At 40.7% G+C, this 15,794-nt stretch overlaps 1 protein-coding gene across 2 annotated transcripts in view; it reads left to right on the forward strand.

Annotated features, from left to right (window-relative positions):
• The window catches only part of vangl1 (VANGL planar cell polarity protein 1), a 104,566-nt gene that overhangs the window by 71,158 nt on the left and 17,614 nt on the right, over nt 1-15,794 (forward strand). Inside the window, exons 1-3 of one of the 2 annotated variants that reach the window (XM_061978644.1) lie at nt 3,662-3,835; nt 11,127-11,558; nt 14,293-14,468. In XM_061978644.1, coding sequence (XP_061834628.1) covers nt 3,674-3,835; nt 11,127-11,558; nt 14,293-14,468 — 770 coding nt within the window. In that variant the 5' untranslated portion in view covers nt 3,662-3,673. Of the gene's footprint in view, nt 1-3,661; nt 3,836-11,126; nt 11,559-14,292; nt 14,469-15,794 lie in introns of those variants that run through there. The other variant, XM_061978635.1, reaches the window with a different exon arrangement.

A 15,794-nucleotide genomic window follows, 5' to 3' on the forward strand; every position in this document is an offset into this window, starting at 1 on the left:
TACTGACATTCCACATACAGGTCAATAAAAATCACCACAGTGGTTTGTTGACTTTTTTTGGCTTTGTCTTTATTACAAACCCCGTTTCCATATGAGTTGGGAAATTGTGTTAGATGTAAATATAAACGGAAAACAATGATTTGCAAATCATTGTCAGCCCATATTCATTTGAATATGCTACAAAGACAACATATTTGATGTTCAAACTGATAAACATTTTTTTTTTTTTGCAAATAATCATTAACTTTAAAATTTGATGCCAGCAACACGTGACAAAGAAGTTGGGAAAGGTGGCAATAAATACTGATAAAGTTGAGGAATGCTCATCAAACACTTATTTGGAACATCCCACAGGTGAACAGGCAAATTGGGAACAGGTGGGTGCCATGATTGGGTATAAAAGTAGATTCCATGAAATGCTCAGTCATTCACAAACAAGGATGGGGCGAGGGTCACCACTTTGTCAACAAATGCGTGAGCAAATTGTTGAACAGTTTAAGAAAAACCTTTCTCAACCAGCTATTGCAAGGAATTTAGGGATTTCACCATCTACGGTCCGTAATATCATCAAAGGGTTCAGAGAATCTGGAGAAATCACTGCACGTAAGCAGCTAAGCCCGTGACCTTCGATCCCTCAGGCTGTACTGCATCAACAAGCGACATCAGTGTGTAAAGGATATCACCACATGGGCTCAGGAACACTTCAGAAACCCACTGTCAGTAACTACAGTTGGTCGCTACATCTGTAAGTGCAAGTTAAAACTCTCCTATGCAAGGCGAAAACCGTCTTATCAACAACACCTAGAAACGCCGTGGGCTTCGCTGGGCCTGAGCTCATCCAAGATGGACTGATACAAAGTGGAAAAGTGTTCTGTGGTCTGACGAGTCCACATTTCAAATAGTTTTTGGAAACTGTGGACGTCGTGTCCTCCGGACCAAAGAGGAAAAGAACCATCCGGATTGTTATAGGCGCAAAGTTGAAAAGCCAGCATCTGTGATGGTATGGGGGTGTATTAGTGCCCAAGACATGGGTAACTTACATATCTGTGAAGGCGCCATTAATGCTGAAAGGTACATACAGGTTTTGGAGCAACATATGTTGCCATCCAAGCAACGTTACCATGGACGCCCCTGCTTATTTCAGCAAGACAATGCCAAGCCACGTGTTACATCAACGTGGCTTCATAGTAAAAGAGTGCGGGTACTAGACTGGCCTGCCTGTAGTGCAGACCTATCTCCCATTGAAAATGTGTGGCGCATTATGAAGCCTAAAATACCACAACGGAGACCCCCGGACTCTTGAACAACTTAAGCTGCACATCAAGCAAGAATGGGAAAGAATTGCACCTGAGAAGCTTAAAAAATGTGTCTCCTCAGTTCCCAAACGTTTACTGAGTGTTATTAAAAGGAAAGGTCATGTAACACAGTGGTGAACATGCCCTTTCCCAACTACTTTGGCACATGTTGCAGCCATGAAATTCTAAGTTAATTATTATTTGCAAAAAAAAAAAAAAGTTTATGAGTTTGAACATCAAATATCTTGTCTTTGTCGTGCATTCAATTAAATATGGGTGGAAAAGGATTTGGAAATCATTGTGTTCCGTTTATATTTACATTTAACACAATTTCCCAACTCATATGGAAACAGGGTTTGTACATACAGTACAATAATGTATTGTGGAATGAGTGAGTGTGCTTTGTTTTTTACTTGATGCATTTCTTATAGTCTTTATATTCTTTTTATTTGAATGTGTGTCATTGAGGTAGGAAAAATGTTGATTCCTACTATTTTACAGCAAACAAATATACATATTTACTAGGGGTGTGGGAAAAAATCGATTCAAATTTGAATCGCGATTCTCACGTTGTGCGATTCAGAATCGTTCTCATTTTTTAAAAATCTTTTTTTTTTTTTAATTATTAAAAAAAATATATATATATTTTATTTTATTTTTTTAAATTAATCAATCCAACAAAAAAATACACAGCAATACCATAACAATGCAATCCAATTCCAAAACCAAACCCAACCCAGCAACACTCAGAACTGCAATAAACAGAGCAATTGAGAGGAGACACAAACGCGACACAGAACAAAACCCAAAGTAGTGAAACAAAAATTAATATTATCAACAACAGTATCAATATTAGTTACAATTTCAACATAGCAGTGATTAAAAATCTCTCATTGACATTACCATTAGACATTTATAAAAAAATTTAAAAAAATGAACAATAGTGTCACAGTGGCTTACACTTGCATCGCATCTCATAAGCTTGACAACACACTGTGTCCAATATTTTCACAAAGATAAAATAAGTCATATTTTTGGTTCATTTAATAGTTAAAATAAATTTACATTATTGCAATCAGTTGATAAAACATTGTCCTTTACAATTATAAAAGCTTTTTCCAAAAATCTACTACTCTGCTTGCATGTCAGCAGACGGGGGTAGATCCTGCTGAAATCCTATGTATGAAATAATAATAATAATAATAATAATAACTGGGATTTATATAGCACTTTTCTAAGTACCCAAAGTCGCTTTACATGTAGAACCCATCATTCATTCACACCTGGTGGTGGTAAGCTACTTTCATAGCCACAGCTGCCCTGGGGTAGACTGACGGAAGCGTGGCTGCAATTTGCGCCAACGGCCCCTCCGACCACCACCTATCATTCATCATTCAGTTCACCGGTGTGAGTGGCACCGGGGGCAAAGGGTGAAGTGTCCCGCCCAAGGACACAACGGCAGCGATTTTTGGATGGTAAGAGGCGGGGAGCGAACCTGCAACCCTCAGGTTTCTGGCACGGTTGCTCTACCCACTACGCCATGCCGCAAATGAATAGAGAATCGTTTTGAATCGGGAAAAAATTGTTTTTGAATCGAGAATCGTGTTGAATTGAAATGTTTTTTATTTTGAATCGAATCATGACCCCAATAATCGTTATTGAATCGAATCGTGGGACGCCCTAATATTTACATACCTAGTACAATTCTCTGCCATGTCATCAAACTCAGTCCTGTAAAACATTAGTGCTCACCAATACACTACTATACATCCAAAGCTTTTCATTCTTTTCTTATTTGATTTTTTTCTGGTTTGAGATTGGTATGAGTTGGTTTGCGCGCACACACACACATACACACACACACACACACACACACACACACACACACACACACACACACACACACACACACACACACAACGCTGTTGGCTGGGTCAGAAGCAATGGATGGAGAGTGGATGGATGGAGAGTGGTGCTGAGTGAAAAGACAGCAAAGAATGAGTAAGGAAGCCCTGAGGGAATAGAAGAAAAATAGATTGATGTGAAGTAGCGGAATGGGAGAAGTGCATCTTCTTCTAATCGCTGTTATTTTGTTTATGATTTACCCCCGCCGGGGAATTGGGGGGGGGGGCTCTGATGTTTGTTTAGTGTACTTATTCACCCCACCCCTCTTCCATCCATGCTTTTATGTCATCCTGCATCTATTCTCACACCGATGAAGAGAACACACAGTAGCGTGCAGTGCCTCCTCAGGCACGATGGACCTTTAAAAAGTGGTCTATTGCAGGGTTTCAAGCAGCACAGTGAGGTAGTAGCGTTCTAGCGGACGATTGTGATGGAGCTGCAGAGGACAAAGTCTGATGGCTGACAATTTTGGGATGCACCCTGTTAGTGGGATGGAGGCAGTTGATGAAGTGTTGCAGGTTTTGGAGGTGTGTGAAACTGTTGTGGAGAGAGGGGAGGTTATTATCACCACCGTGGGAGGAGAGTCTATCCCTCCTCTATTGGTCAGCAGTGGAGTTTGGAACAAATCAGGCCAGGTAAGAATGTCCAAAACCTACCCTTACACTTGACAAATTTTTGAACGTTTTTTGCAAGCTTAATAACGCATACATTCATCAACGTTTTTTTTTTAAATCATTTTTACATATCACAATGACAATATTTGAGCCATTGTTTTACTCTATGAACACTTCTGATGTGTTGTGTATATGTAGAGTTGCCAACCTTCTGAAAAAATAAATAAGGGACAACCTTGCAGGGCTGGTCGACCCAATTTTTGGCCTTTTTTATATTTGGAAAATTAGTTTTATACTATCCGCAAAGGTTGAATTGAGGCAACTGGGCTCTTACTAGGGTTTTTTTTAGGATGTTTTATCATTAATATTTACATAATTACATTGAAAGGTTTGTAAGAGCATTTTTATTCAAGCTCAACTTACTAATATAGGTAATATTATTTAGTATATTTAAATTTTTCCAGTAAAACTTAAAAAGAGAGCTCTTATTTTCTTACGGCCCAATTTAGGATACTTTTTTTTTTTTTTACATTTTATTTACCCAGTTCATTGAGCTTCCATCCATCCATCGATCTTATTCCACTTATCCAAAGTCGGGTCGCGGGGGCAGCAGCCTAAGCAGAGAAGCCCAGACTTCCCTTTGTCCAGCTCTTCCCGGGGGATCCCGAGGCGTTCCCAGTCGAGCTGGGAGACATAGTCTCTCCACCGTGTCCTGGGTCTGCCACAAGGTCTCCAACCGGTCGGACGCGCCCGTTCGGGGGGCATTTTGACCAGATGCCCGAACCACCTCTTCTGGCTCTTCTCGATGTGGAGGAGCAGCATCTTTACTCTGAGCTCTTCCCGAATTACACAGCTTCTCACCCTATGTCTAAGGGAGAGCCCCGCCTCTCGACTAAGGAAACTTTTTTGGGCCGCTTGTACCCGTGATCCTGTCCTTTCGGTCATAACCTGAAGCTGATGACCATTGGTGAGGATAGGGACTTAGATCGACCGGTAAATGGAGAGCTTTGCCTTTCAGCTTAGCTCCTTCTTCACCAAGACAGACTGATACATGGTCCGCATCACTGCAGAAGCTGCAGCGATCCGCCTGTCGATCTCACGATCCACTCTTCCCTCACTCGTGAGCAAGACCCCGAGGTACTTGAACTCCTCTCCAACCCGGAGATGGCACTCCACGCTTTTCTGGGCGAGAACCATGTACTGGGATTTGGAAGTGCTTGTGTGAACCGATCCAGTGAGAGCTGAAGATCCTGGTCAGATTAAGTCAGCAGGACCACATATCTGCAAAGACCAACGACCTAATCCTGCAGCCACCAACTGGATCCCCTCAACGCTCTGATTGCGCCTAGTAATTATGTCCATAAAAGTTTTAGACAGAATCGGTGACAAAGGGCAGCCCTGACGCAGTCCAACCATCACTGGAAGCAGGTCCGACTTACTGCCGGCAATGTGGACCAAACTCTGACACTGATCATATAGGAAGCAGACCGCCACAATAAAGCGGTCCGATACCCCATACACTCTGAGCACTCTCTACAGGACTTCCCAAGGGATGCGGTCAATGCCTTCTCTAAGTCCACAAAACACATGTTTGTCCACCAGCAGGTTCTGGTATTACCGCCACGTCAGGCACCGACCACCTTGCGGCCACAGCTCTGATCAGCTGCCTCGACAATAGAGGCACGGAACATGGTCCACTCGGACTCAATGTCCAGCGCCTCCCTCGTAACATGTTAGAAGTTCTCCCAGAGGTGGGAATTGAAACTCTCTGATGGGAGACTCTGCCAGACGTTCCAAGCAGACCTTCACCGTACGTTTGGGCCTGCCTGGTCTCTCCGGCATCCGCCCCCACCATTGGAGCCGACTCACCACCAAGTCGCTCTTCGAACTGCGGCTTATGGTGTCCGGGTGCTAAGTGCCCATACGGACACCCTTTTGTTTGAACATGGTGTTTGCTATGGACAATCTGTGACGAGCACACAAGTCCAATAACAAAACACCACTCTGGTTCAGATCAGGGTGACCGTTTCTCCCAATCACGCCTCTCCAGGTCTCACTGTCTTTGCCAACATAAGTGTTGAAGTCCCCCAGTAGAACAAAGGAATCATCAGAGGGAGCACTCTTCAGCACTCCCTTCAAAAAGGGCAGGTACTCTGACCTGCTGTTAAGCACAAGCAACGGTCAGGACCCGTCCCTCCACCCGGAAGCGGAGGGCAGCTACCCTCTTGTCTACCGGGTTAAACTCCAAGAGCAGGCTCTGAGCCGCGGGGCAGCAAGTATTGCCGCCCCCGCCTGTCGCCTCTCACTGCTGGCAACGCCAGAGTGGAAGAGAGTCCAGCCCCTATCGAGATGACTGGTTCCAGAGCCCTTGCTGTGTGTCAAAGTGAGACCAACTAGATCCAGCCGGAACCTCTCTACTTCATGCACCAGCTCAGGCTCCTTCCCCCCCCAGTGAGGTGACGTTCCACGTCCCAAGAGCTATCTTCTGTACCCGAGGGTCGGACCGCCAAAGGCCCTGCCTTCAACTGCTGCCCGCCGAGCTTACAGTATATGCCCTTCCTATAGGTGGTGAGCTCATTGGAGGGCTGACCCACATTGCCTCTTCGGACTGTGCCCGGCTGGGCACCATGGGGGCAGGCCCGGCTACCAGGCGCTCGCCATCAAGCCCCACCTCAGGCCTGGCTCCAGATGTGAGTCCTGGTGACCCGCGTCCGGGCGAGGGAAACTTTGGTCCTCGATTTTTGGTATTCATAGAAGTCTTCGAGCTGCTCTTTGTCTGGTCCCTCATCTAGGACCAGGGCATAGAAGCCCCACACAACATAGCTTCGAGGATTATTGGGACACGCAAACATGTTTTAGCATCAAGTTTTACAAAAGTGTAAAATGAAATCAATCATTAATGCAGTGGTCCAAACATAACACACTTATAACAGGCTAAAATATCTGGTAGGTCAGTAGCAAGGGTCTACAATATGTCTTCACTTTGTTCTTGTCAACAGCACAGGTAGAACCTAAATGTAGAACACCAATCAGAGAATATCCAAATCAAAATTGTCTCTCCGAGTTTTAAAGCGTTATTTAGGTAAGCATGAGTTTAACGTCTTACCTCATTAAGAATTGGCATACACCAATTTAATTTTGTATAAATACATTGCTGTCTGAGCAACTAAGCAATTAATTTGTTCATGTTTAAACTAAATGATGTGTTTTCTTAGAACAGAGTGATGTCACAACATGAAGTGAACCTGCGTGATTTCACATAAACTGGAGGTGCAACACAAATTGTTGTCTTGTAGTCTTTTGTTGAACCTTACAAAGTGTTTGCCTGTATGTATTTAGTTGTAGTTTTGATTACCAAATGTATAGGTGTTGAAATCGGCATGTAGTAGCATTTATATGGCATATTCAATGTAAATTAGCTTCAAGCTAGCGCATTTTGAGAAGTGGAGTCCTACATTTGGGGGTTTTCCATCGGGCATGCGTGTTATGTTGGCATGGAAAATTGCAACATTACTGAGGCATTACCGCTACCAATACGCCTTTTGGCCTGTCAAGTGCTTGAGCCAGTGCAGAGTTTGCTTTATTTTACGTGAATCCGTACTCAGTATTACTGACAGAATTCGTTTGTTACCTACAAAAGTATTGAATTTGGTTTACATCTGTACAGGTATGTCAAAATGTTTCATTTTAACACATTAAAACATTAACAAGCACACTTAAGACATGTAGAAAGATATGTTATACATGTAAAAAAAAATTACAAAAATATGACAATATCAATTTGATCAGTAACATTAGCTACACAATGTAAGGTTTTACCCCTTCTACTCACACAGCTAAACAAGCTAAAATGACCAAAAAAACTCTTGGAACACTGTATTTGTCTATCGATCAATATAAAGAAAGTACATGTAAAATTGTAATTCACATAGTAGTGTCACAACTTGGGAGACAAGTACTTTGTAAATCAAACTTATATTAGTGCATGTAAGTGACTTATGAAAGCTTGTTTGGGTTTGAGTTTGAGTTTGAGTTTGAGTTTGAGTTTATTTCGAACATGCAAGCATACAACATGATACATCACAATTTCCAGTTTCTCTTTTCAACATGTTCGAAAAGGAGTAGGAAGAAGCGGAGCTTAATTAATCCTACCCCTTTTCTTTTACATAACAGCTGCCAAAACTTTAGTTCACTTCCTGTTCTCAATTTATTCACAATATACTCCATAAGTAATCACAATAAAAATAAATAAATACATAATAATTGGTGAAGTAAGTTATATTTCATATGATGAGATAAGTAAGATTATTTTGAGAGTGAAAGAATGGATGAATTAAATAAATTCAGAATGTTTATCATGGTTCTTCTTCTTTGTACTTTGTAAACACTTTAAGTTTGAAGAGTTTCTTGAAGTGGATCATATTAGTATATTGTTTGATTGCTTTGCTTAATCCATTCCATAATTTAGTTCCACATACTGATATACTGAAGGTCTTAAGTGTTGTACGTGCGTACAAATGTTTTAAATTACATTTTTCTCTAAGATTATATTTCTCCTCTTTTTTTGAGAAGAATTGTTGTATATTCTTGGGTAGCAGGTTATAGTTTGCTTTGTGTATAATTGTAGCTGTTGCAAATTCACTATGTCGTGGAATTTCAGTATCTTTGATTCAATAAATAAAGGATTTGTATGTTCTCTATATCCAACAATATGTATTATTGTAACTGATCTTTTTTGTAACACCGTTAATGAATGAAGTGTACTTTTGTAGTTATTTCCCCATATTTCTACACAGTAACTCAGATATGGTAACACTAGTGAGCAGTAGAGAATATGAAATGATTTTTTGTCTAGAACATGTTTTGCTTTATTCATTATTGACGTGTTTCTTGCTACTTTATGTTAAATGATGAATAAATAAATGGGTTATACTTGTATAGCGCTTTTCTACCTTCAAGGTACTCAAAGCGCTTTGACAGTATTACCACATTCACCCATTCACACACACATTTACACACTGATGGCGGGAGCTGCCATGCAAGGCGCTAACCAGCAGCCATCAGGAGCAAGGGGTGAAGTGTCTTGCCCAAGGACACAACGGACGTGACTAGGATGGTAGAAGGTGGGGATTGAACCCCAGTAACCAGCAACACTCCGATTGCTGGCACGGCCACTCTACCAACTTCGCCACGCCGTCCTGTTGTATATTTTTTACGTGAGATTTCCTGTTCAATTTATCATCAATCATTATACCTAGAAATTTGGTTTCATCTACTCTTTCAATTTCTATTCCGTCTATTTGTATTTGTGTTTGACTTTCTCTTCTACTGTTACCAAGTAGCATTATTTTGTGTGAATGTTTGATGTTTTTCTTGGGCTGCAGTAAATCTGGCAGGTTTTTGTTTTATTACATGATACATGAAGATGTGAGTGCAGTTTAAGTACCAATAGACGTACCCTGTCTTTCTTTTACTTTTTACTTCCATGGCTTGAAATTGTTGTTGAAGTGCTTTTTTTAGATCCCCTCTTCCTGCCACATCCTTTCTTTACTTGCATGTGATGAATAAGACACATTAATAATGTAATAACCCTGTGTGATAATGTAGGTCTCTGCTATCTATTTTTAAAATCCAGGTATTTAGCTACCTGCTACAGTTCATGTGGTGTGCATATCATCCGATGGAAATAATATAATTCAGTGCAATTTCATGTATAAAATATGCTTTTTTGTTGCCTATTGTCACCCAAATTACTGTAATATAGTTATATTTGAACAGAATAATCTGTAAATAAATCAACATCACATATATTGCTACTCATTTTTATTGTGTGAATATGTAATACAACAACCAATCAAACGCTGCAGGATAAAAACAAAATCCGTTTGTTTTACAGTATATGGTTGTGATAAAGTAAAACAGAGATAAAACACCAATATGAAACAAGACATGTAACTTCAATCCAAACTATCAAATACAATCAAAAGCCAGATCACAAAGACAAATGCAAAGATCTGGCGATGTCATCACAATACAAGGCACAGCATATTTTACGATATCCAGCTATATTGTGCTTTGAGCTAATATTTACTTGTTTATGAAGAAGCAACTGTTTCTACTTCCATCTATCCAGCCATGCAAATTCCATATCTTAATAACTGAAGTTATTTATTCGTTAAGACATACTCGTCCATCAGGAAAATACTTTTCAATAAATAAACCGTGTACACTTTAGGGGTGTTTTAGAATAGTTGACTATTTGACAATTAGATATGGAAGAGTCTGATTTGACTATAAACATGGCAGTTGAATCGTCGGACATTAAACCCCCTCCTTCTTTTGTGGTAGGGAGTAGAGTTGAGTACTCAAGGCCCCCTGTATACAGCAGGTGTGTTGAAAGGATATTTCAAGATGGAGAGTACATGCGGAATTTGCCGGAACAAGAGGCCATTTGAAACAGTGCTCATCATGTCATTGTGTGCCTCAAAAGGGGCCAAACCCACCATTGGCCCTGGTGGGAGTCGCTGGAAATTTGACATTGCGCACTTTCAGGACACACCGTCTCAGCCTCGAGACGTAACTCCTGCTCAGACAGAAGGCTTCCCTCACTGCTACCTCTGACAATGGTAATGATCCGGCCGCAGGTTCAACTATGAAAACTTTTACTTTCTCTTTATAGTCAAGTTTGATCGTCTTCTCTGTGCTTTGCCAGAGCTGAAGCCGACCACACAGGGGTCAAGCCAAAGACCTTGCTAAACCATCCAATTTCTACCCTGATTATTGGTGTGAGTGTTTTCAGCCTTATTCTTTCAGGTGTAAAAAGTCGTAAATAAGATCTGCTCATTTGTGGGGATCCTATTTAGCTTTGCTTTAAAAAACTAAACAACTTACGCCATACATTTTGCCTGAAATTTAAGTACAGTATTATGAACACACTTATGCATTCAAAAGTAGTGTAAGTACAGAAGTAATTCCAGGGCTTTTTTTTGCAAATGGCCATGTCCCCCTCCCAGCTGATTCCCTCATCACTCCCATATTGTGCCCCTTGTCATTATGCTTTCTGCTGGTTTGTCGTGGCTGTTGTGTCGAAAGTCTTTATCATTGTTGTTCTAAGAGCGCTGCTCCAGCCTGGCTGAATGCCATCAGCAGTTAGACACATATTTATTGCCTTTCCTTCCCATTTTCTATCCCTTCGGTTTTTATATGATAACAAACTCCTCTCCCATTCATGGTGCCGGAAAACCGAACATCTTGCACATTTTTCTTGTGCGCACAATTGACTTTCCAAATATGTTCTTTTTCATATTCGCAGGATGACAACTGGGGTGAGACCACCACGGCAGTTACGGGCACGTCAGAGCGTAGCATTTCTCAGGAGGACATTGTGCGAATCACCAAGGACCTGGAGGACAGCGTGGGGTTGGACTGCCGCCGTCATTTTACGCTCACCCTGGCAGTGATCTTGGGCATCCTGGTGTTCCTCACGCCGCTGGCCTTCTTGGTGCTGCCCCACCTGCTTTGGCCAGAGAAGCTGCAGAGCTGTGGCACGGCCTGTGAAGGTCTCTTCATTTCCGTGGCCTTCAAGCTGCTCATTCTGCTGCTCGCCGTCTGGACCCTCTTCTTCCGGCCGCCGCGAGCCGGCCTCCCACGCGTCTTCGTGTTCCGCACGCTGCTTGCTGTCCTGGTGCTGCTCTTTGTGCTCTCGTTTTGGTTGTTTTACGGCGTAAGGATACTCGACTCTCAGGTGGGAACCATCAACTTTTCCTCAAAGTATATTAAAGACAAAAGACAATAATGATCAAATCGATAAAATATCTGAACATTGCACTGATCAATTGTGACTTGATAAACTGGGCATTGTGGACTGAAACATTGTCATGCTGCACGGTAGAAAATAATTTGACAAATATTTAAATAAAAAAGAATACAGGGTGTACCTTCTCAAGTATATACGTATACGATACAAATAAAATATACACTGCAGATGTGCCCAAGTCTATTGAAATTAATCAATTATATTAAAAAGAAAATGTTTACTTGTATTATATGTACACATGTATCACACTAAAAAAAATGTAATAAAAAAAAAAAGGATATATATATATATATATATATATACACCATTCTTTTCCCTTGTTTTACGTCTTTGAGGGGGACGGAGGCACAAACACATGCAGTTGTGATCTCGGTGCTATACAGTATAAAAATGTATAGCAAAATGAACTTGGGCAAACCCTGTATGTTCAAACTTTTCAGACACGCTTTAAAATATAATTAACCAAAATGTCTTGTTAAGTTGAATATTTCATATTCACAGCCAACTAAAGGTTTCAGTCCAATTCAATTGATTGCATAAATGACATAACCTGACCTGTGTCCATGTAGTGTACACAATAAAATATGCACACAATAACTATATATGCCACTTTTGATCAGTTTTATGCACAAAACCCAAAACAAGTGAAGTTGGCACTTTGTGTAAATCGTAAATAAAAACAGAATACAAAGATTTGCAAATACTTTTCAACCTATATTCAATTGAATAGACTGCAAAGACAAGATACTTAACGTTTGAACTGGAAAACTTTATTTTTTGCCTGCAACATGTTTAAAAATAAAAGCTGGCACAAGTGGCAAAAAAAGACAGAAAGTTGAGGAATGCTCATCAAACACTTATTTGGAACATCTCACAGGTAAACAGGCTAATTGGGAACATGTGGTTGCCATGATTTGGTATAAAAGCAGCTTTCATAAAATGCTCAGTCATTCACAAACAAGGAGGGTCATCACTTTGTCAACAAATGCGTGAGCAAATTGTCGAACAGTTTAAGAACACCATTTCTCTACGAGCTATTGCAAGGAATTTAAGGATTTCACCAAATATGGTCCGTAATATCATCAAAAGCTTCAGAGAATCTGGAGAAATCACTGCACGTAAGCAATGATATTACGGACCTTCGATCCCTCCGGCGGTACTGCATCAAAAACCGACATCAGTCTGTAAAGGATATCACCACATAGGCTCAGGGACACTTCAGAAAACCACTATCAGTAACTACAGTTTGTCGCGACATCTGTAAGTGCAAGTTAAAACTCTACTATGCAAAGCGAAAGCCATTTATCAACAACACCCAGAAATGCCGCCGGCTTCCCTTGGCCCGAGCTCATCGAAGATGGACTGATGAAAAGTGTTCTGTGGTCTGACTAATCCACATTTCAAATTGTTTTTGGAAACTGTGGACGTTGTGTCCTACGGACGAAAAATTAAAATAGCCATCCGAGTTGTTATAGGCGCAAAGTTCAACAGCCAACATCTGTGATGGTATGGGGGTGTATTAGTGCCCAAGGCATGGGTAACTTACACATCTGTGAAGGCACCATTAATGCTGAAAGGTACATACAGGTTTTGGAGCAACATATTTTGCTATCCAAGCAACTTTATCATGGACGCCCCTGCTTATTTCAGCAATACAATGCCAAGCCACGTGTTACAACATAGTAAAATAGTGCAGGTATTAGACTGGCCTGCCTGTAGTCCAGTCTCCCATTGAAAATGTGTGGCGCATTATGAAGTCTAAAATACCACAACGGAGACCCCGGACTGTTGAACAACTTAAGCTGTACATCAAGCAAGAATGGGAAAGAATTCCACCTGAAAAGCTTCAAAAATTGGTCTCCTCAGTTCCCAAACGTTTACTGAGTGTTGTTAAAAGGGAAGGCCATGTAACAGTGGTAAAAATGCCCCTGTGCCAACTTTATTGCAATGTGTTGGTCCTATTAAATTCTAAGTTAGTGATTATTTTCAAAAAAAAAAAAAGTTTCTCAGTTCGAACATTAAATATCTTGTCTTTGCAGTGTATTCAGTTGAATATATGTTGAAAAAGATTTGCAAATCATTGTATTCTGTTTTTATTTACGATTTACACAACGTGCCAACTTCACTGGTTTTGGGTTTTGTATATACACACCATTATTTCCCCTTGTTTTACATTTTTGAGGGGGACGGAGACAAAAACACATGCAGTTGTGATCTCGGTGCTATACAGTATAAAAATGTATAGTAAAATTAACTTGGGCAAACCCTATATGTTCAAACTTTTCAGACACGCTTTAAAATATAATTAACCAAAATGTCTTGTTAAGTTAAATATTTCATTTTCACAGCCAACTAAAGGTTTCAGTCCAATCTACTTGATTGCATAAATGGCATAACATGACCTGTGTCCAAGTAGTGTACACAAGATTTGCCACTTTTGATCAGTTTTATGTAGAACAACTTCAAAGACTTCAACAAGATGACACATTTGATTTCCTCGTTGTGCTAATTTAAAAATGCATGCTTGTCAGTGAAGCTACAAATCTTGCATAAACAATTTTTAATATTAATGTGCTCTACATGTCCCTGATGGTTGAAATCCCTGCAGGACTAGTCTTTGTAAACATGCGGTCACTCACAGTCTTCTCTTCATGCCCTCCAGGATGAGAACTACCAGGGCATCGTGCAGTACGCCGTGTCGCTGGTGGACGCACTGCTCTTTATTCACTACCTGGCCATCGTACTGCTGGAGCTGAGGCAGCTTCAGCCATGTTTTTCTGTGTGCATCACGCGCTCCACTGACGGCGAGACCAGGCACTACAATCTGGGACAGCTCAGGTGAGGAGCAAATGTTGGCCTGAAGCAAACGTGCTGAAATTCTGGTTCGTCTGGAATGTGATTTGTCATCAGGGGACACAGTTTGGACCCTTAGGGCTTGCATATTTCTGTGTGTGTCAATCCCACCTTGGATGCTTATTTTATGGTGTAACTGTTGCTTTTGTGTTTGCTAGAATATAAACACTGAATAGGAAAGCTAACCTCCTTGCCTGGAAGACATAGATGGAGAAAACCTGTTGAGTTGCTTTCTGTGAACACATGTTCTGTTTACTCTGCTGCTTAATGATTGATGCAATGAAGCAGGAAGTAGCCACTAAACAATAGTCTTGTTTGGCATCGATCGACATATCATTGCTCACAGTTCGTCCTGCAATGAACTGTTTCGGAGTCCTAAGTCAGGCCCTTCCAATGTATGTGCCAAAACTGTGCACATCTTCTGTGCTTTTGCATAATTATTACTAGTAAATGTTCTTAGGCCTAAGTTACTACTATAACACTATGTAACTGCTGATCTCTTCCAATGTTGAACAGCATCAACTCTAACCCATAAGAACCCACTAGAAAACTTTAAAAGGGTTCTGTACAGTTTTGTGCTTGAACTTATGAAGGTCTTAAGTGACGTATAGAAATCATTTAGGAGTTATTGTCATGTGACTCCCCAGGATTCACTCAGATGCATCAGTATTTCAGATAAACGAGCTGATTCCAAAAGCTAATTTTTTTACCATCAAAATCTAATATTTAACCAATTTAACAATTGTAATACTTAAATAGGTTCTCAAATATTACAATTCAACTCTTCTTACTATATTTCTTCAATTCATTAATAGACAAAAAGCAAGGAAAATATATTTCAGCCCTGTGCTTTAAAGTAAAAATATGGCCAGAAACGGTACTGCAATCACGGTCAAAATTCTCTCCCTCACTGAGGTTACCAGATACGCAGCCGAATCCAGCTCGATCGACTGGGCTACTCCAAGGATCTTCAAACTTCCACTGCCTCTTACTCGGGGTTGAGGTGCTGGGACCATAGTAGCTGAATAGACAAGCATTTTGTCAAAAACAAATCTCTAATTAACACATTTTACACAGAAATTAGGCTATTTCCAGGAAGACGTACGTCATGCCTGCGTACAATATCACAACAAATGGCAATCTTAGGGTTATTGTCAGTTCTATCAGAAAACAAAGGCTAAAACAAACTACAACCAACGCTTTCAATGTGTATGGTGAAAATAAGTAGAGCATGCTTAGCAGCCTAATGTACGCCTAAAACTAAAGAGGAGATATTTTACCAAGGTATGTCTATAGGCTACTGTTTCAAAC

The sequence above is a fragment of the Nerophis lumbriciformis genome, linkage group LG01 (genome assembly GCF_033978685.3).
Source record: "Nerophis lumbriciformis linkage group LG01, RoL_Nlum_v2.1, whole genome shotgun sequence".
NCBI classification, from domain to species: domain Eukaryota; kingdom Metazoa; phylum Chordata; class Actinopteri; order Syngnathiformes; family Syngnathidae; genus Nerophis; species Nerophis lumbriciformis.